The sequence below is a fragment of the Protopterus annectens genome, chromosome 16.part0 (assembly GCF_019279795.1).
Source record: "Protopterus annectens isolate FY-2018-M chromosome 16.part0, PAN1.0, whole genome shotgun sequence".
Lineage (NCBI taxonomy): Eukaryota > Metazoa > Chordata > Ceratodontiformes > Protopteridae > Protopterus > Protopterus annectens.
Genome location: NC_056750.1, coordinates 500,026,279 through 500,047,144, shown reverse-complemented (window position 1 = coordinate 500,047,144; position 20,866 = coordinate 500,026,279). Strand labels below are relative to the sequence as shown.

Sequence of the window (20,866 nt, the reverse complement as noted above, 5' to 3'; positions counted from 1 at the left end):
AGCAGCAAGGCTTGGAGAGCTTCTGCCTGGGTGAGCGGGGCCAGGCACAGCCCCCCATGATGGAAGTCCATAAGAGAGCACCAGGGTGGATGGCAGAGGGGCCTGGAGAGCTCCTTCCAGGGTGAAGGCATCTAACTTCACCCCATAACCAACAGGATCCTTGAAAAATCTATGCATGTATGAATTTTAGTATTTTTTTATATATGATGGAGCTAAGGAAGGTTTTTGGCATCACCCAGAAACATATAATGAGAAAAAGAAGGCTTTTTCAGAAAGAGTGAAGCTGATTCTAGTAAACTGGAGGAAGAAGACAGTTGGGAGACTGGAACAGAATGGAGGATGGTTTTCAATACCAGAATAGATACAGTTAGAATAACTCTCTCTGTCTCCTTAATGGAAAACTAGAAGACTTTTTTACTGTGACACAGTGATATTTTCTTTGGGAAGACTGGGAGATAAGTCTTTGGAGTTTTGTAGAAGCAAGACTGGGAGGTAAAGTTATTTCTGGAGGATGATGTGAGAAAGATGGGGATAAGAAAGTCTTTACTATTACTCTCTTAAAAGCACAATATTTTGCTTTTACAGGTGCTCCAAATACATTGGCTCACCTGATCACTACTATCACAGAGAAACACTTTTTTCTTCATGAAGCAACTAGGCACGGAAAACAGAGTTCTGAAACACTTTACTTTTTTGGTAAGCTACTGTACATTCTTTTGTAATTGCTGGCAACAGCCAGTAATGTATCTTCAGTAGTTTCTAGAACATTCTAGAAAATAATGAATTAGCAAATTAAAATCAATGGGCATTGTCCATTTTTAACATGTTAATCTATTTTTATTTAATCATAGGAAAAGATTCTAGCCTGTCAGCTTTATCCAAGGTGAATTTCCAAAGACAGCTTCAGTGTATGAATATTATTAATGCAACTACATTCTACCTGCCTCAGATGGAAGGTAATGTCTTTTAAAGTCACATTGTCTTTGATACATGCAGTCCTCTTTTTCCTTGTTTGTTTTTTTCACCAATTTGCTACATTCTTTCTTATAACTATATTTCTTAAAGTGATACATTTTTTTCTCCACTAGACTTATTTACCTTTAATGTATTAACCATGGTATTCTTTTTTTCTGGAAAGTGTGTAACATTTTTAAACTAATCCTAAAACTGCCTGGCTTAAGTGAGAAGATTTGTTTTGTGACATTCATAAACTGGGTTTGATAAATGGTTAGGAGGCCAGAGCTTGACGTAGGGTTACCATGTTTTCAAAAGGTCAAAATGGTGCGTTTTTATGGAAACATGAGATGTTTACAGGTGAAAACATACCCACAACCAGTGAAAAAGACTAGACTTCCCCTTTTCTACCAAAATATAAGGCTATGCATACAGAATTTATGTAGATTTGTATGTAGTGTGTTAGATACAAATAATGTTTTATGCAACTATTAGTAGCTATTCAGGAAATATATTTTGTCCTAACATTTCAGGAGATTTGTCTTTATTTCATGTATGTTGCCAGACACATCTTTCCAAATAGGGACCAATTTGCATGAAAAGGACAGGTGGTAAGCCTAGATTGATGGAGGTGGGGAGGGTACAGGACTGAATGCCTGGAAGCATGCTTTCATTTTCCAGGTGGCATGAATTGAAATCCATCACTACAGGAGTATTTTGGAAATATAATTTGCATTAGTATGGACATAGAATGAGCACATTTTGCCCTTGAGGAGAATACATTTCATCCAAACAAATGTCCAAGGTTAGTTGTGGTGTGGTGTCTTTTATATATCAGTAAGTACAAAAAACACAACAGAGATGCAAAGAGATAGCTGTCACCTGTCAGATGTTAATTCCTCTTTTATGAAGGTACTGAAGGAACAAACACAAACAGGCTTAGTCACCAGAAAAACTCAGCTTTAATTTATGATAAGCTCTTTCATCCATCAAGTGGATTTCATGACAATAGCAGCTTTAACCCATGGAAAGCTAATATATACATAAAAAGTGCAAAGGATCATAAATCATGGCTGACAACCTCATACATAGTAATGAGCCTAGCCTAAAAGTAAAAGCAGGCCTGATGTAACACAAGTCATTATTTTACAATCCAAACTGAAATAAGAAACATAAGGAGTACTAATGAAACAAAATGCAAATACACTCCTATAAAGAAACAAAATAAAAAAATCAGAGAGGTGAAGTGAAGAGAAGGGTGTGTGTGTGTGTGTGTGTGTGTGTGTGTGTGTGTGTGTGTGTGTGTGTGTGTGTGTGTGTGTGTGTGTGTGTGTGTGTGTGTATACGCTTGCATGTTTGTGTGTGCATGTATGTTTGTGTGTCTGAGAGACACCAACATTTAGTTAAAAAAATGATAAGTCTGCTGAGCAACCAGTTAGTTAAAAGAGTTGGAGAAACTATATTTTTATTGGGTCTACATTGTTTCATTGAAAGCTCATTTCACAGAATTTTAATTCACTCTGACCAAATTGCTAAAAGCTCAAATTAATGAAAACTCAGTTCACTGAATTTCATTTCACTGAAGTGAAGTACTGTCACTGAGTAGAGTACTGTAAAGCAAGTAAAAGGTATATGACCTTTTCCCCACTGTAGTGCAATCCTGGAGTTAGTATGTATAGTTGGGGGGGTGTAGGAGGCACAGCCCCCCACATTGGGGTGTGAGGAGCATTGTCCCTGACCTAGTTTGCTTTTATATTATATTTCACTGAAAGCTTCAAAACAATATACTTTAAACCATAGACATGCATTCTTACACCAATGACTAACTCATTCCAGAAGACAATATATACCCAAACTAGGTAGGGGGTACACCCCCCCACTCCCCTCTTTAACCATAAGAGCTAGACTAAAAGTGTAAATGCAAATGTTCAGTAGACACTCATCTTTCCAACGCTGTAATGTTGATGGCATATATCTAAGTCATTAGTAAATGTTTGCTAAGGAATGCTGATGTTATGCATATTTTTTACCTTTTTGGTAAAACAAATTATAATATCTTGGTGAATGTACCATGTAGATCCATGGAATTTGTAAGTAATTTGTTTGTGTGAATGTCAGCTTTAAAATGATACCTTAATTCATAGGTTCATAGGTAGGTACTAGGCTATCGGCCCGCGGGCCTACCTAAGCCTAGCCAACAAGGTTCCCTGTCTTACGCCACCCAAGAAAGTTATTTTCCTATGCCACTGTTGAGCAGAGACACAGAAGTGATCCCCGGGGTGTATTTCCTATTTCCCATCCACTCATCAAGATTCTTCTTGAAGAGTGCTAATGAAGAACTTTGCTTGATATAGATGGGTAGCCTGTTCCAGAGTATGGGAAGTCTCTGGGACAGGAATCTATCCCTCCACTTAATTACTGTGTGGTGCTACTTTACTGGGATATTCTCAGAAAGATGATTAATGTTATAATGTTATAATTCTCATAATCCAACAATTAAACAAAGCATAATATCTCATCACCTGTAACAGACACAGACTACATTTCAATGTATAAGTTATGTGACTCATTGTCAGCTTCAGAATGATATATCACATGTGTTGTCACTATGACCCCTTGCAAAGATATGGGCATAATAATAAGAAATATCCTACTTTCCATAATGTGACAAATAAGCTCAGTATTTGATTTCTTTCTTTGTCATAGATGGACATAACTTTTTTTGCAGAAATTGATGTTTGTTTGTTCTGCTGTGAATATTACACTTCCTCACTGACCTTGCCTTATTTCCTAGCACACATATTCACAGAAATATGGCAAATATATTAATTTTCATAATCTTACAAGCAAACAAACTGGGATATCTGTCCATATATGATACTCACAATTCATATTATTACATGAAGTTGTACATTTTGATAATGGATTCAAAAGGATACCTCACTTATCACCTTGCCATTTTTCCTAGCAGAGTTATTTACCAAAATATGAAAATTGTAATAATTTTCATAATCTGGCATGTGTATTCATCAATGTGATAACGACTTTCAGTAACGTGAATAACAGTGGCAGCTGCTGGGAGTTTTACCTGACGTGTTAATGACTCAGCATTATACTGTAACTGCATATATTATAAATTAATAATGTGATAAAGCATTATACTGTAACTGCATATATTATAAATTAAGAATGTGATAATGACTTGCATTTGCTGCAGCGGTTAACACTGTTGGCTCACAACAAGAGGTTATCCAGTTCGATTCTCAGCTAGGGTTGCCTTCTGTGCAGTCTGCATGTCCTCCCTGTATTCACATGGATTTCCTCCCACATTCCAAAGACATGCATCTGGACCATTTCTCCCTGGGTCTCAGCTAAAAATAAGCTCTGTCCTAGTCAGACTTTCCTGGTCAACAAATGTTAAATAAATAAACAAAATAAATTTCATTACTACAAGGTTTTGCATGCTCAGACAAAGGTGATAATTGCTGCACATAACCTGTTGAGTAGGCATTCATTATAGTCCTGGTGCAGGTGTGATATAAGACTGAGTCATTACCATCTGTTAGGAAAAAAACAGAGTAATTCAGTAAAAGTAGTGTGAAGCGTATATATTACTCTGTCACCTAAATTCTACACATGACTGACAAAGCCAGAAATATTGTCCAAAATATATGGTTTCTCCATACTAGAATTAGTGTACAGTTAATAACATTTATCTCACTGAGCCATCCACTGATTAGAATCAGACACACAAATAACAAAGTCAGAAATATCTAAACTATCTGGTTGATCCATGTAAGAATTACTGCAAAAGTAATAATAACTTTTATCTCACTGAACCATTCTTCTGATTAGAATAAGACACAGAAGTGACAAAGGCAGAAATATTGTCCAAAATATCTGGTCGATCAATGCCACAGTTAGTGTAAAATCAGTAATAACATATATCTCACCAAGCCTTTCCTCTCACCCAGTCATGTTTTGACATATCATATCTAACTTATCCACTTGACACTTTCAGAGTACTATCGTATTATTATTATTATGGCATTATTAGTACCAATTCAATTGGTGCAGATGGCCTAACTATGACCCAGGGAACCCAAGTTCCATGAGTAGCCTGGGCATCTCTTGGAGCTGGCTTGGAGAAGACAGGTGTGCCTATTTTCGAGAGGATGGCTGATCCAGGTAGCACAGTGTCACAAACACCCTCAGACTAGAGGGTGCAAACACAGAAGTGACCTGGTGTCACGCACTGACTAGCCAAATACTAGATTGTTTGAATGCAATGCATTACTTATCCCCCTTTGCTGCATCTACTGTGGAGGCAGACCCTGCCTATACTAAATATCAGTGTTAAATACTTTATTCACAAATGTCCCCTCCTGCTAAGTACACTGTCTGTGTTATGTCACAGCACTGACATCCTAGACACCTTTATCCACCAATGTACAGCTGCAGATGTAATCATAGTGGTTTTAGGCACCAGCGAACCCTACAGTCACTGGGGAGCCCCTGGTCCTAACACAGCAAGTTATCTTATTTTGATATTTTGTTGCATAATGATTAAACCAACAAAAGATAGTAAAGCAATATTTGTCCAAAGTGTTTGCTTAATCCATGCTAGAAGTAATGTAAAATAATAACAGACCCATCTCGTTGATTAAAATCAGACACGCAAATAAAGCTAGACATATCTGATTGATCCATACCGGAATTAGTGGAAAAGTAATAACATTTTTCTAACTGAGCCATACCTCTTGTTAGAATAAGACACTTAAATGACAAAGGCAAAAGTATTGTCGAAAATGTCTGGTTGACTAATGCCATAATTACTCTGCAACCACCTTTGTCTTGACCTTGCATTTCCAGAGTCTGTGCTAACAAATTTTGCTAGTATTCAATGAACTTGGGTGACAACATACTTCAAAAAGATCACATTTCCTGTAGACAGTCTTTTTTAAGCACATATGCAGTCTATATGCGTGCCCTACATCTAGGTTTAAGCCTATAGTTTAAGGTGCAGTTTACTGCCTTCCGAGTTGTTTAGTTATGCATTTCTCTTTATAATTTCCAACTTGCATTGAATGTTTTCAGTTAATGCATTCATAAGTGCTGTCTCAGCTAAAGTAAAACAGCTTTTAATATCAGTACTGTGACTAAAGTGGTAGCTATTGCATGTGTTAACATGGTCCAGATGATATCATTCTGCTGTCCTTGATTATCAGATGAGTATATGTACTTTTCTGATGTATTAACACTGCACTTCTTTAGTTTGTGTGTCTAGTAATGGCTCCTTGACTCCAGTACTGTGTATTAGTCACCATTGCAGTCCACAGTGACCAATATTAGTATTACCATGAAATATGGCTAAAGGTAGTCAATCATTAGCGTTTTATTCTGTCCATGCAGTAGTAATGAGATAGCTGGCATATCTGGGTTTGCATATGACCTGCATTAACACATGCTTGTTTTCGGCTACATGGTTATAGTTCTTACTGCCTGCATTGAATGTTTTATCCTGTCTATCTAGGAAGGGTCTTAAACTGTTTCAGTAAGGTCCTTAACATCATTATCCTTATGTTAGTGTAATCCCTGTGCTCTAGTGTTATTGTATACCTGTTTTTGCTGGGATTTTGTTACATCTGTTTCTTTTTATGCAAATTAAAGCCGTGCTTATTTTACTTTGTTTTAAATCTCATCCTGGTCATCTTCACCCCCCCCCCCCGAGCCTAACCATTTCCCATTTTGTCTTTACCTTTAGAAAAAACATTGACCTCATACATTCGTTGGTTACCCCCCCAAAATGAAAGTGCTCTCCTAGACAGCCTTCCAGTGGATCGTGCTGGCATGGCTTTTATTATAACATTGACAGGACACTACTTTACTTTACAAGTGAGTGTAGGTGGCTCTTTCATGGTGAATGTGCTCCTAAACTTTTACACTTATAAGCTACTTTCTACTTTACAAGTATTGACAAAATAGCTGAATATAGCATCCTAGCGCTCACTAAGCCAGGGGCAGTGGTTGCATATGACCCTCTTGTAGCCCTCCTCTTTCTTTCAGACTAACAGACTTCCCTCCAGTGATGCCCTTCAATGCTTCTTGTGGTCTGGCGACCCTGTTCTTCAGAAGCATATTTGGACCCAGGGCTTATAATTCCCTAACAAATGGATACCTTTGACCCACTATTTTACTACCAGGCTTTTCGCTTGGACTTTCACAGACTAGTGCATGAAATTTCCTACTTGACTTTCAAAAGCTAGTGCAAGTACTTTCTTTAATTCGTCTTTATTGTAAAGCCATCCTATACTATTTTTCCTCTATTCCTGACTTACGTGGTTAGTGTCTACACTGATACTGATAATTTTTTTCTGCAGTCTCATTTCTGCTATCGCTTTGCTAGCTCCCGGTGCTGCTCAGGCTCACTCTGCTCTTCTACCCTATTCCTACCCACCCCAGGATCAATTTCCTTTATTCCTAGACAGGCTCCTCCCCTTCTTCCTATCTCCAATCTGCAATCTCACTTCATTCATTATCTCATCAAGTCTCCTTTCTGACTCTTCTACATAAGATTTTCTTTACTTTATCTACAATCTAGTACCCCTGAGTCTGACCTTAACTACAATTTACCTTCTTTACTATGCCTTTAATAAAACCTGTCATTTCTCGCCCTGTCCTGCTAGCTCTGTTACTCCTAGCCCTTTATATCACCTCCTTCTAATCATACCTTCTCACAAACCACCCTTCCCCTACCTTGCCAGTAATTGAGGACCTGCATCTTGACAAACCCACTGTTCACATCTCCCCATACCTTTTCAACACCGCCCCTACTCTACTATTCTCTCTTAGATATTTTCAAACCCACACCTCTGCTACTACACTATACATATATCACAGTCTGTTTTCCAAACTAAGATGTCTTACCCTCCATTCCCTTACCCATATTAAACTCCAATGTGACATCCATCCTAATCCAGGCCCAACCCTCGCCGCATTCTCTACCACACCTCCCCTCCCAATCCGCATTCTGACACCTGCCCTAACTCCTATCTGCCACTGAAAAAAAGTAATTCTGACCTTCTTATCATTAACATCAACCTCAGAAACTTGATAAACAAAGTAAATGGATTTCAGGCTGCTTTTGCCCTTTACTCCCCTGATATAGCTGCCATTACTGAAACATGGCTTAAGCCTCATATTAAATCTGAAGAATTGTTTCCCAATGGTTATAACATCCTCAGAACTGACAGTGTATCTAGATGTGGTGGTGGGATTGCCATTATGTTTAAAGACAATCTTAAATTGGCACAACTTAACGCTACTCCACCTGATATCCCTAACTCAGAAGTTTCAGTAGCACGCCTAGATATGAGTATCATAAGTCCATTATCTTTGTAGTGATCTACCTGCCCCCTGCTAATAACCTCCAAAATATCGAAAACATCCTTGAATGGGCCTATACCAACTTCAGCCATGAAACTATTATACTTGCAGATTTTAACCTTGACTGGACTACCTGCTCTTTTAACCCCCCTACTAACTTTATAAACCTGTACAATTTCTATCAAAAAATTAACCATCCCACACTCATCGACAAACACACCAACAGGAAGTCCACTCTTGACTGGATTTTTAACAAACAAATCCAACATTAGCTATGATACTGGGTGTCTTCCTGACACACTAAGAGATCACTTCCCTACCTACTTGATTCGAAAATATACACAATTCCTGTGACATTTCATTTCGCTACATTTGCAATAAAAAACACTTTTCACCTACCTTGTTTAGTATTCTTCTTCAACAATATGACTGGCCACCTCTAAAAACTCTTCAATTGGACCATGCAGTGCAATACTTTAAAAGTGCTTTACAACAAATACTTAATGATCTAGCCCCAATTAGAAAAAATAGTACCAAATCCAAATAGCTTGTCTGGTTGTCAAAAGACACAATTCTTCTCCTAAAACAAAGGGATAGAGCCTGGTATCTCTTTCAGAATAATAGAATGAAACAAAATCTCATTACCTACCAAAAACTTTGAAATCAAACCAAAAAACTAATTAAACAAAAAAAAAAACTACTTCCAAACAAGTCAGCTAAAATACCAGGAAAATCCCAAAAGATTCTGGCACACAATCGACCTCCTTCTCAACCCAGGAAAATGTACTACCTCAGCCCCAACTCTGACCAACCCAAATGATTGCATAGCCACTCAGTTTAACTCCCATTTTATTAACTCAGTAAGCTCTTTACTAAACAGAACCCCTAATAAGCCTCTGTCCAAACCTCAAACCTCCAACAACAATTCTGCCCTCCTCTATCTCAAACCTATCCAAACAAGTTATGTTAAGAATCTCCTTTCTAAACTAAAACCTTACACACTAGCTGCAGACCATCTTACCTGGTGAATTTCTATAACTAGCTGTTACTTCCATCACTTACCCGATATCTATTCTCATTAACCATTCTCTCTCTGAACAGTACGTACGACTCCTCTAGAAAATATCTCACATCTTACTCTTACATAAAGGCGGTGCCTCTACTGATGTATCCAACTACAGACCCATAGCCATTTTGTCACCACTTGCTAAAATCTTAGAAAAATGTATACACAAACAGATCTTAGACCACTGTCTGTCAAATAATCTATTATCTAATATACAACATGGCTTTCGACCTAGGCATAGCACCAGTACAGCTCTAATTAGCTTTACTAATACTGTAAATCAAGTCAAAAACAAAAAACAACTAGTCTACCTTCCTAGATATGTGAAAAGCATTTGATACTGTATCTCATCACATACTTCTCAATAAACTGGCTTTCTACCACTGCAGCTCTGAAGCCCTAAGTTGGTTTTATAGCTACCTGTCAGATAGGAAACAAGCCACTTTATGGGACAATAAACTCCCCCCCCCCAGCTCTCTATATGTGTAGGAGTCCCACAAGGATCTATCCTTGGCCCACTTTTATTCACAATTTTTACTAAAGATCTCAGCAAATCCAGCCTCAATCATACAATATGCTGACAATGCTTCCCTAATCTGCTCTGCCCCCTCTATTAAGGAATTCCAAAAAAAAAAAAAACTTACACAGCCCTCCACAATATTGAAAACTATTTAACAGCCCATCAACTTATGCTTAATCTCAATAACACCAAGCTTATGGTCTTCTATAATACCTCAACAACAAACAACCGACCACCTTTCTCTGTTTCTTCCTCCAGTGATGGAAAGCTAGAACCCGTTGAACATACAAAATTTCTTGTTGTCACAATTGATAGTAGACTTAAGTTTGACAAACACCTTCCACTAACAATTAAAAAGGTTCATGTCAAACTGGGTTCTGTCTATAGGGCTAAATCGTATATTACTGACCATGCCAGACTTGCAACAACCAGAGCCCATCTCTTATCTTCCCTGCGTTACTGTTCACAAATATTTACCAATCTTTGCAAATCTGAACTGAATAGCCTCGAATCTTGCTATAAGAAAATCGTCAAATTTGCTACTAATCAGTGTCAAAGATCTCACCATTGCACTGCCCTTCTCCAGCTGAACTGGTTAGAGCTCCCTCCCCTGCTTACTCTGATTCAGCTACTAACTGCCCATACATTCTTATACAAACCTGACAACTGCCCAGCTCTATCTGACCTTGTCCAACCCTACACTAACCTAAAATGTCTTAGGTCTGCTGATAAAGTATTGTTGAAGGTTAACAAAACCCAAAACTCTCATGGCGTCTCCTTATACTCACATATCATTGCCAAACACTGGAATTCTCTACCTCAGCATATTCTGTCTATCAATGATACACATTCATTTAAAAAGTCCATAAAGGAATATTTCACCAAACATAGGCTTTGCTCATGTTCTCCACTAGGCTAACTAATTTAGCCTCTTACTGTCTAACTTGCTTCTGTCCACCACTTATTGTCAATATTTCTTGGCAATTGAGCCTTCTTAGCTTCAGTTTGTGATATTTTTATCTTGAAAAAAAAAATGTGTGTGTGTGTGTGTGTGTGTGTATATATATATAAAATATATATATATATATATATATATATATATATATATATATATATATATATAAAATATATATATATATATATATACATATATAATATATATTTGTTTTGCCTGTATGAATAGTATAAAATGATTGTACTATCATTGTTACATGCTTTTAGATACAATGTGAAGGAACGTGTGTTTGAACTCCTATTGTAATTGTCATATGTATAAATGTATAATTATGTAATCTTCCTTGGAGCTTTTCTCCCCAGGTCTCCACTGAAAACGGGCTACTGGCCCAGTCGGATACTACCCAGTTATCAAATGTAAATAAACAAATAAATAAATATATCTGTAAATAAATTTGCGTATACCACAAAAGAGAACATATTATGACATGCCTTACATGAACAAAATGTATGTACTGTCCACAACAACAGATCTAGATGTTCCAACTTGGTTATTGTTTAGCTGTCTTTACTTTGTTATATGTACAGTTTCAACCTCCATGAGACTAGTTAACTACTTTGAATTGTAACAACCTGTACATTTCTCATTTGTGATTCTGAGTATTGCCATTGCCTTTGATTTCTCTCTTCAGCACTGTTACTCCGTACCTTGTCACACTGGTTATGGCTAAAAGTGTCCTCAGACCTGCCCACCTATTTAATAAACAAAGAAAAATAAAATAAAACAAATCTGAAGCAGAAGCTGGAAGCATCCGCTGTTCATCATAGAAGACTTGCCCTTGGGACACTAAAGCTAGTCAGAAGGAAGAGAGGTAGAAGAATATTCCAGCTCCCTGTTATCCTTACCCAGTAACCCATTGAAAATAAGCTTGTTCTTGTAGTCTTTAAGAGTTACATTAAAACTCACCTAAATCTCAGACTTTACAGATAAATGTTGAGCTCACAAACATTATATACACAGAATGTAACAGTGTTATTGCAGAATTGTGCTACCACATTTAGTACACATCTTAAACCCAAAGATCTGTAGCACAAACCAAAGTAAAAATACAACGCTCAACAAAAGTCCTTGCAAAAAAAAAATTCTGAATTCGAAAGGCACAAACAATCCTATTTTAAAATTACAGCATATAGAAAATAATCAACTAAGAGGAAGTGGCACAGAAAAGAATGGCCTACATAGAAAATTAAAACTAAAACTTGCAATATAAATAAAAAACAAAAAGATGATAACTGACCTCACAGAGTCTTCAGATTGGAATGTATCACACAGACCAGCGATTTTTTTTACCAGAAAACTGACAAATTCTCAAAGAAGAGCCTGGGGCCATTTTCCAGTGCTCCTGTAACATTTACAAGATCAAAGAAAATCAAGAGAGAAAAGACAAGTACAAAGCATTGATGCAGGAGGGGAAACTGCAGAGAAAAGTTTTTGTGCTGAGCTAACCTGGTAAAATAGCTTGTAAGTGTGGTAAAGATCACACTGGCTATGAGTCAGAACAGTCATCAAGATACAAGTGTTCTGAATCAGTTACAAGACAAAGAGGGAACAGGATACGGTTGAAGCCAAAGGGAATAGGAGTGAGTGGAGAGGAATGCTGAGGGTCTCTTTCGTCTGTATCTAATACTGAGTTGTACAGCTTAAGACAATTCAGTTTCACAAAGAGAATCTAAACTTACAAATATACACCTGATTTGAAATTGTTTTGTTTTACTTAGGCAGTCAGACTGCATGAACACACTCTTAAATCAGAAGTATGAACTATACACATTTTATTTTGAACACATTTGCTAACAAAGAATATCTGATGAACTTCCCTTTCAAAGTAAGATTAATAAATGTTGATTATATGATGCTTGAACCAGTGCAGCTTATGCAAGGCTAAGCATATAAAGCAATGTGCAGTATAGTACAGTACAACTGCTAAATATCTATTATTGACTTAAAAAGAAAAGAAAAAAAAAACATCCCAACACTGGGCGCACAGGAATCAAATCTATATCACAAATGTTTCGTACAGCCATTATATGGGACTAAGAGCCTTAACTCCCTGCTGATACACATACAGCAAAAGCGTTTGAGAAGAAAGTCAAGTCTTTACTTCATAGATTTATAAGGAGCAGAAAATAACCTTCACATGCAACTGTTAATAACTCAAGAGAAGAAACGGTGGTGCATTACCAAGTATGCAAAGGATTATGGGGCACAATCCTTACTGAAGTGCATTAGCCCTTTCAAATGCCAGTATTCTAGAGACGGTTTTGCCTGTAGCTGGTTAACGCATAATGTGTGGTGAAAACTGTAGAAATCTGATTGCTTTGAACGTACCAGGATGATTTCTACAGGTTTAAAAAAAAAACAAGCTTAAGTGTTGGAGGCTTAGAAATCGAACTTCGGGGAACTACAACTGAACAGGGAACTTGAACTACACCTTGTTACACATGCGTACACTAATAACAAAATGTAATAAGGAAATGAATAACTGACAATACACTAGTCCATAAAAAAAGAAAAAAAGTGCTTTTTTGTTCTTTCCCAAACTGGCTTCCCTGAACACGTATATACAGCATAGGGTCTATATTACATTGACGAACGCTTAAATGCTCAAATCTCTAAAGGTCGACCTGTACAGATCGAACATTTAATTGTTCGAAAATGTAATGTGTTGTGTTGTGTCTTTCGGCTTTTCCCGGTTAGGGGTCGCCACAGCGGAACTGCGGTCCGCTAATGATTGGCAGTAGATTTTTACGTGCCGAGTTGCCGGCCCTGATGCACAACCTTCAATGAAGGTACGCCCATTCACGCAACAAACAAAAAAAAGGTAAACTGAAAGGGTTTTAGCAGGGGGGGCAAGCCCCCCTGCACCCCCCTACTTAAATATACCAACTCCGAGATTGCACTTCAGTGCATGGCAGAGCGGAAATGGGAAATTTCCCATTCCCTACACTGTAGCGCAATCTTGGAGTTGGTATATTTAAGTTGCGGTGGTGTGGGGGGTGCTGGGGGGCTTGCCCCCCTGGTTACACCCTTTAGTTTTTTTTGTTTTACTTTTATTTATTTTTTTAATTTTTAAAGATATTCGAACACTTAAATGTTCGATCTCTAAAGGTCGACCTTTAGAGATTCGAACATTTAAGCATTTGTTTATCTAATATAGACCCTACAGCATATGCTATGGATATGCAGAATTTATTCCTGGACTTTTAAGTTATGGCTCTATTTTCAGAACACAAAATTTGTTAAACATGTTGCAGAAAACAAGACTATAAATGATCAGTGATTGTTCATGTCTTTCAGTTTATTAGACAAGATGACAGAGCTCCAAGCATGGGCAAAAGTGGTAGAAGGGAAATTAGACTGTGTTCGTTTAAAACTAGTAGACCAGGAAGATCGAGCGAGAAGTTACATTGGGTTTGCAAACCTAGCCACGCTCCTAGACAGCCTCAGATGTAATGTATCATGATAGTTAACGCCTCAGGGAGTGCTCTGATATAACCTTAGATGCACCCTATGGCGGTACTAGGGTTTAATGAATTAAATAGGTGATTCTTTTTTTAAGTTATGTTATCTTCCTGATACATTTTAGAGATTGCTGATTTTTGTCACTTTAATGCTAAATATTTTTTTTTTCATTAGAGAGCTATTTTGATTGCATAGACATTTAAGGTATGTGTGCAAAATTTCTCTTTATTGTTTTAAACCATCAAGTTCTGGGAACTTGGGTCTCAGGAATTATTCCATAGCAAGCCAGTATTTTGAGAGAAAGAGATGCTAACTACTACATTAGTTAATGTTGTTTGGTAGCTTCTTAGAAGCAAGGTTCCCTGTGACTTTAAATGCATGGGGAAATAAAATAATATTTTATTTTATAGAATGCTACTGCCATCCCTTAATGATCATGTTGCTATTAGACACTGTTTACTTAGTTCTGAAGGCTACTAAAATATATTTGCTTCAGTGATAGGATATGGTGTTTTCCTTTCTAAATGACTGCAAAATGATGTTTAGAAATGATTAGATGTCTTAACAAGGGAAGATGATTGATTCAGTGCTTTCATTAATGATAAATGTCAGTGGTTGCCCCAAATTCAAGATAGTGCATACATATATTGTGCCTACGAAGAATGGACTGGAGTAGTTTCAGTTCTCTGTTTGTGCAACCTCTTACATTATATTTATTTAGGTGCTTCCTTCACCTCTGTTTCTTTTTCCTAATGTTTCATAAGGTATCCTTTTGAGAAATTGCATAGTTTTTTAAATGGGCAGCACATGCATTCTGTGCTAAGAAGGAGTTGGGACATACAAGTGCAGTGGGATTAATGTGCAGTACTGGGGACATTTTATGGAAAGCCGAATGTCCTGTGAGGTATAGGAGCTTGATGATCAACCTAAGCTGTGATAAATTAAATCTCATTTAGCTGAACGGATACAAAGCTATGCAACATGACTTTTGCAGTCAGTTGTATGGAATAATGTATATCAAATGCAATCAGAGCTGCTAAAGAGATGAGTGTAGCAATGAGGGTGGTTAGCTAGGATTTGTTTTCTTTTTCTCTTCTGCCCTTTGATCTTTTCCCTGGACTGGTTCCCAGTGGAAGAAAATGGGTTAACTGGCCTTTGGAAATGCCATCCTATATGTAGATAATTGGCAGCATTTTTCAGAGTTGTGAAGAGGATGATGGTTTGTGTAACTTGGTAGTAAGACCTAATAAAATCAGCTTAATTACAGAAGATATATAGGTAAGATAAGTTGTGGAATCCCACATATAATATGTGATTGGCATGAACTGATTTAGAAGTGGGATGATTGCAGTTAATATTTTAAAACATGAATGTGTTGTGTACCCTGTAAAAGAGGATAGGTAGATGTTTCAGCACTTTTTAGTCATAAACTTAGATGTAGTTTTTGATAGCATATCAAACTAAGCAGGCTGGGTAATGAGGATTATCATAGTTCCTCATACAGCAACAGATGGAAAACAAGGCTGGTGATCTTGGGTAGGAATTGTTATGCTATTTTGTGGTGTATAGACTCCTTCTAATACGGTAAGCAACTTTTAACAGGAGTTAGATGCTATATATAAGTGGTTGTTCCTTATGATCATAACACATAGCTGTATCCACAATTTCCCATAAAAATCTGAAGGATATGATAGATTTGGCTTTATATAAAATATGAGGGGAGGTGAACTGAAGAAGGGGCTCCTACTATGCCACCCTATTGAACTGTTTAAGAAAACTGGCCAAGTTAGAGTAATCCCTTTAGTTCTAGTTCTGAATGAGGTAATGGGGGGCTGAATCTGTTGGATATAGGCTCTCCAGATCATGATAGGGATGCATCTGCCAATCATTATTCTGCATCATATGCATTACGGTTCTTGGCAGATTGTAGGTCTCTGTAATCTCGACTTATTGGAGTTTGGGTCTAGTCATACCTTTTTGCCCATATTGAATTATGCAAGATGAGAGCTGCAGAGGGGGCTCACATAGGAGCTTTTACCCCATGATGGCTGGGGCTCATTTAATTATAGATCCAAGACTTAAGGATGAATTCAAGGAGATCTGTTGTGAATACTGGGAGGCCCATAAAGGTAGAGATTAACAATTTTGCTTTAAGTGGGATGCTTTGAATGTTGTTTGAATGCTAATATGAAGACTTGGGCTAATGCTAAATGCAAAGTCCTGGACAGAGACTGCAAAAATGTTTGGCAGGCTTTAGTAGATATATCTAAAAACACTAAATAGGAAAGGAAGGAGTAGAAGGAATGACATAACTTTACAGAAAAGGATTTAGCAGCAGCCTCATATTAAAATTAAGATGCATTATAGATAGAGTTAAGTGTGTGTTGCATGCCAATACTTCTCAGTGTTTAAAACTGATGGCTCATTGTGCATAGTTAAGGGCAGGTCATAGTCAGTCGGATAGTTCAAGGATCCTAAATAGGATAATTAAATCTTCTCCATGATGGGTTTTTACTTATGCAAATTGTTCAAATGTTGGTAAACAATATGTAGAGAGAAAATGGGACCATATGTGTTAAAAATAAATAACTAAATCACCCTCCACTCCAAAAGTAACTTTTCTACAAAAAATATGTTTATGCTTCTCTGTTCGCGTTAGAAGAGCAAAAAGCTGTATTAGGAGTTACTGCAGTAACATTTGGAGAGTTGCCTGGCAAAAAGACAATCAATGAATGAAAAGATAAAGCTAATTAAGATAATAATTTCCCCCAACTCATCTTATCCTTGGATTACTTCAGTGTCATTTTCCTCATAGCGATTGTTAAGGAAATAGGAGTAGGAGATGGATTGTGTTGCCCCATATGACAGTATGGGTTAGATTATCTGCTATGTCCAGATCTGAGCTGAAAGAAGGCATACATATCCTAAATGTCAGTTTCTATAATTGAAGTAAAAGGTGCTGACTGAGGGCAGGAGTGAGGAGCTAGGCGAAGCTGATGATTTTGTAAATTAGTTGGCTGGTTGAGGATAGCTTTAACTATAGTATGAATAATGAATGAACATGCATCTGTTACGCCTATTTTGGTTGAAAGGGCTTCGACACTTTAAAGAAAGTATTTTTACATGTTTTAGTTATTTAGTTGTTTTTAATGTTTTGTCTTTTTAAGAAAGGGCTGTCTTATTAATTGGTGTAATTACTTAAAGGATGTGAAGTTAAGTTTTTTTGGTTGTGATAAAGTCTGCATTGGGACAGACGAAAGAGCTTACCTGCTCTCTGGATTGTTTACTGCTAAGATTTTATGCTTGTCATTAAACTTTTTATCTTTTTTGGAATACTGGAATACTGATTTGTTTTGTGACTGCTGTGGGAGTTTGGCTACAGGTGTGGTGTTTGTTTTACCAGTTGCTTTTGTTCACCACTCTACACACCTTTTTGTTGTTGTTGTTTTAACTATAGTATGCTTGAGGAGTTGCAACTCACCAGGCCAACTTCAAAAGGATCACTGCACTTTGCTGAAAAGGTAGAAATAGAGAAAATCAATTTATTGCTTTAATGCAATACAGAAGGAAGTTACAATACTGGTGTAAAACAGGAAAGATCTCAAATATAGGATTTATTTAATAAAGAAAAAAAACGTTTATGAATTTTTATGATTTAAAAGGCAGTTTAATCTTAGAGAGGATGACTGGTTATTATATAGGGATTTTATAACATAGTCCTCAAATGGTGGAAGGGCTGTAGGGATAGATGAAGAAAATGTCACATCCTTGTGGCCAAGATTATTGGACAAATCTTGGTGGATGCAGCAGTGAAGTAGCATCTGTCTCGATGTGTTATAGGGCAACAAGGAACAGATAGCAAAGCTCCCTACTAGGTTTTGAGACAAAATAAAATGTGGGAAAATATAGCTTTCTTGCGTCACTCATAGTTCTAACAAAATAGTTGCTTGGAAGATTGTGTTTTCATCCTTATTAATCCTAACAGTATTGGTAAAATTATTTATTGAGTGAAACGGTAGGTGTTGGAAGTGCAGTGATGACAAACCAGGAGACTGGTCAGACTTGTCTCACATCTCTTTAGAGTGTGTGTCCTTGTGCGTGTGCTTATGTGTTAGAATCTGTAAATTGTTTTGGGAATAGCTGTTAGCTGTGTGTGTGTGTGTGTGTGTGTGTGTGTGTGTGTGTGTGTGTGTGTGTGTATGTGTGCATATGTGTATGTTGGGGGGGGTTGAGTGTTTGTTACTCATCAGCACTTGGTTATTTGGAGTACATTGCCTAAAGATGTTCCCCTTTCAAATGTAGCTGATTTTAGAGATGGTTGACAATGGCCAGGAAATATATTTCATGAGGATGAAAGCAAACAAATCTTTACTTTCTGTCAGATTGGATCAGTCCTAAAAATACTGTATTCATGAAATCTCTATAAACAGAAAAAAGAGAATTTCTTCCAAGTGTGCATTTTTATGAGAAAGCCTGGATGTTTACTGTAACAATGACAGTCAATATATCTATATTCGATAGATTTTTCATAATGATAATATAGATGTATGTATATTATATAGGAATTGTGGTTAACATTTAATTTGCTCTTAAAAATCATTCTTGGTTCTCTTGCATGACAGGAGATTTCATGTTCTTCCTTTATCCTCTTTTTTTTCTCATTAGCTCTGTCATGTCTCTTTTTGTATTGGACATAAAAAAAAAATGACTGACATTTATTATATTAAAAATGTTTTTAAGACTTAGGCCATATCAGTTTGCATGACTATACATTGACGTCAGCTAGCAGACCATGCCTATCTCTTTAATGCAAAACATAGCATTTTCAAAATATGACTAAGGGCTTTTTTTCATTAGTTATAACCAACAATGGAAACGTTTGCAGCAGCTGTTTCAAACATATAACCAGCACTGCCCCCACAAAAGCTACACATGGATTGGCTGCAGTAAATATGGCTGACTTGAGTATTTGGGAAAAATGTTACCCCATTGCAGTCTATTTTGGCTTGTTTCCAACAGCGTATACCCTGTTAGCACCATAGTACAAAAATAGGCACAACAGAAGTCGCAAAAGTAAACATAATAGTCTAGTTACTAGACATAAAGTGTTCCTCTGGTAATATATTTCTGTATATCCAACTAGCCCTTGCCACCCACAGTAGCTAAATCTGGAATGGGTAGAGTACATTTGACTGACAGTCCAGCTGAGAATATTGTCCATAGTTATGTATTCAACTAGCTTTGAAGACATTCAGTGATTCCATCTTCACTGAAGCAACATCTGGAATTAATGTGATAAACCTCACTGACTGTCCAACTGTTGAATGTGTCCTATAGAAATGTATTTCAGCTCATTGCAGACACCACACATGTAGCAAGTCCCCCACCACCACAGTAAACACAGTTGGAATAGATACAAGAAATATGATATACTGGCCAGATGAGATGGAAACTTTTCATAGTATTGTATTTCAGATTGCTTCACTAGAGGTGCAGTTGGAGATGGGTATGGTAAACATGACTGACTGAGAAAAATATGATTCATAGTAATATTGATGATAGTTTCAAACACCACACATGTTGCAAGCTCATAGCAAAATAATACACACTGATGCAGATGCTACTATAAACATGACAAAATGGTTACTTGACACATTTTGCTCATGTTCATGTATTTCATCTGGCTTGAAACAAAGCTGCAATCCCCAGAAATTCTACAGCTGGAGTGGTTATGGTATATTTAACTGACCGGTGAGTAAGTTGACAGTAAAATTATTGTATGAGTAATTTATTTCAATTTACTTTAGAGACATCCAGCAAGTCCCCTGTCAACATAAAAGTCACAGTTGGAATAGATATACATAAAATATTGGATAGCTGAGACAAATATTATCTATATTAATACATTTCTGCTTGTTTCAAACAATATACATATAGCACATCACATCTGTCATCACCACAACAGCAACAACTGGAATGGGTTTGGTAAACATAGCTGTCTGGACATTGTAGAGACATACTATCAATAACAATGTATTTCAAGTATTTATAACAGGATGCATCCAGCAAGTGTCTCCATCACCAAAATCACAGCATTAGGAATGGGAATGGTTAATGTGCCCGAATGGCTAAATGAGAAATAATCACCCATAGTAATGCATTTTAGCTACTTGTAAACAACATATATTCAGTGAAACCCCTAGGTTCACAATAACCATAGCTGGAATGTATATAAAAAACATGATTGACAGGAGAAAGAAAAAAAAAATTAGACACAGCAAAATATTTCAACAATATGCACATACACATCCAGTTTGCTCCCAATATCCAAATAACCACTATTGGAGTGACTACCATGTACTGATTCGCTGAAGGTTGTTGAGTGCAAAGTGGATGAAGGTGCAAATCATAGATCACTAGCAGGAAAGTTGCAACTCATCAAGTGTTTGTCCTTTCTGTATCA

General features: G+C 37.0%; 1 protein-coding gene across 2 annotated transcripts in view; it reads left to right on the top strand.

The window, feature by feature from the left end:
• The window catches only part of LOC122790871, a 172,435-nt gene that overhangs the window by 123,945 nt on the left and 27,624 nt on the right, over positions 1-20,866 (top strand). For both annotated transcript variants that reach the window (XM_044058532.1, XM_044058534.1), the window contains exons 4-5: positions 586-696; positions 852-956. In XM_044058532.1, coding sequence (XP_043914467.1) covers positions 586-696; positions 852-956 — 216 coding nt within the window. The remainder of the gene's footprint in view (positions 1-585; positions 697-851; positions 957-20,866) is intronic.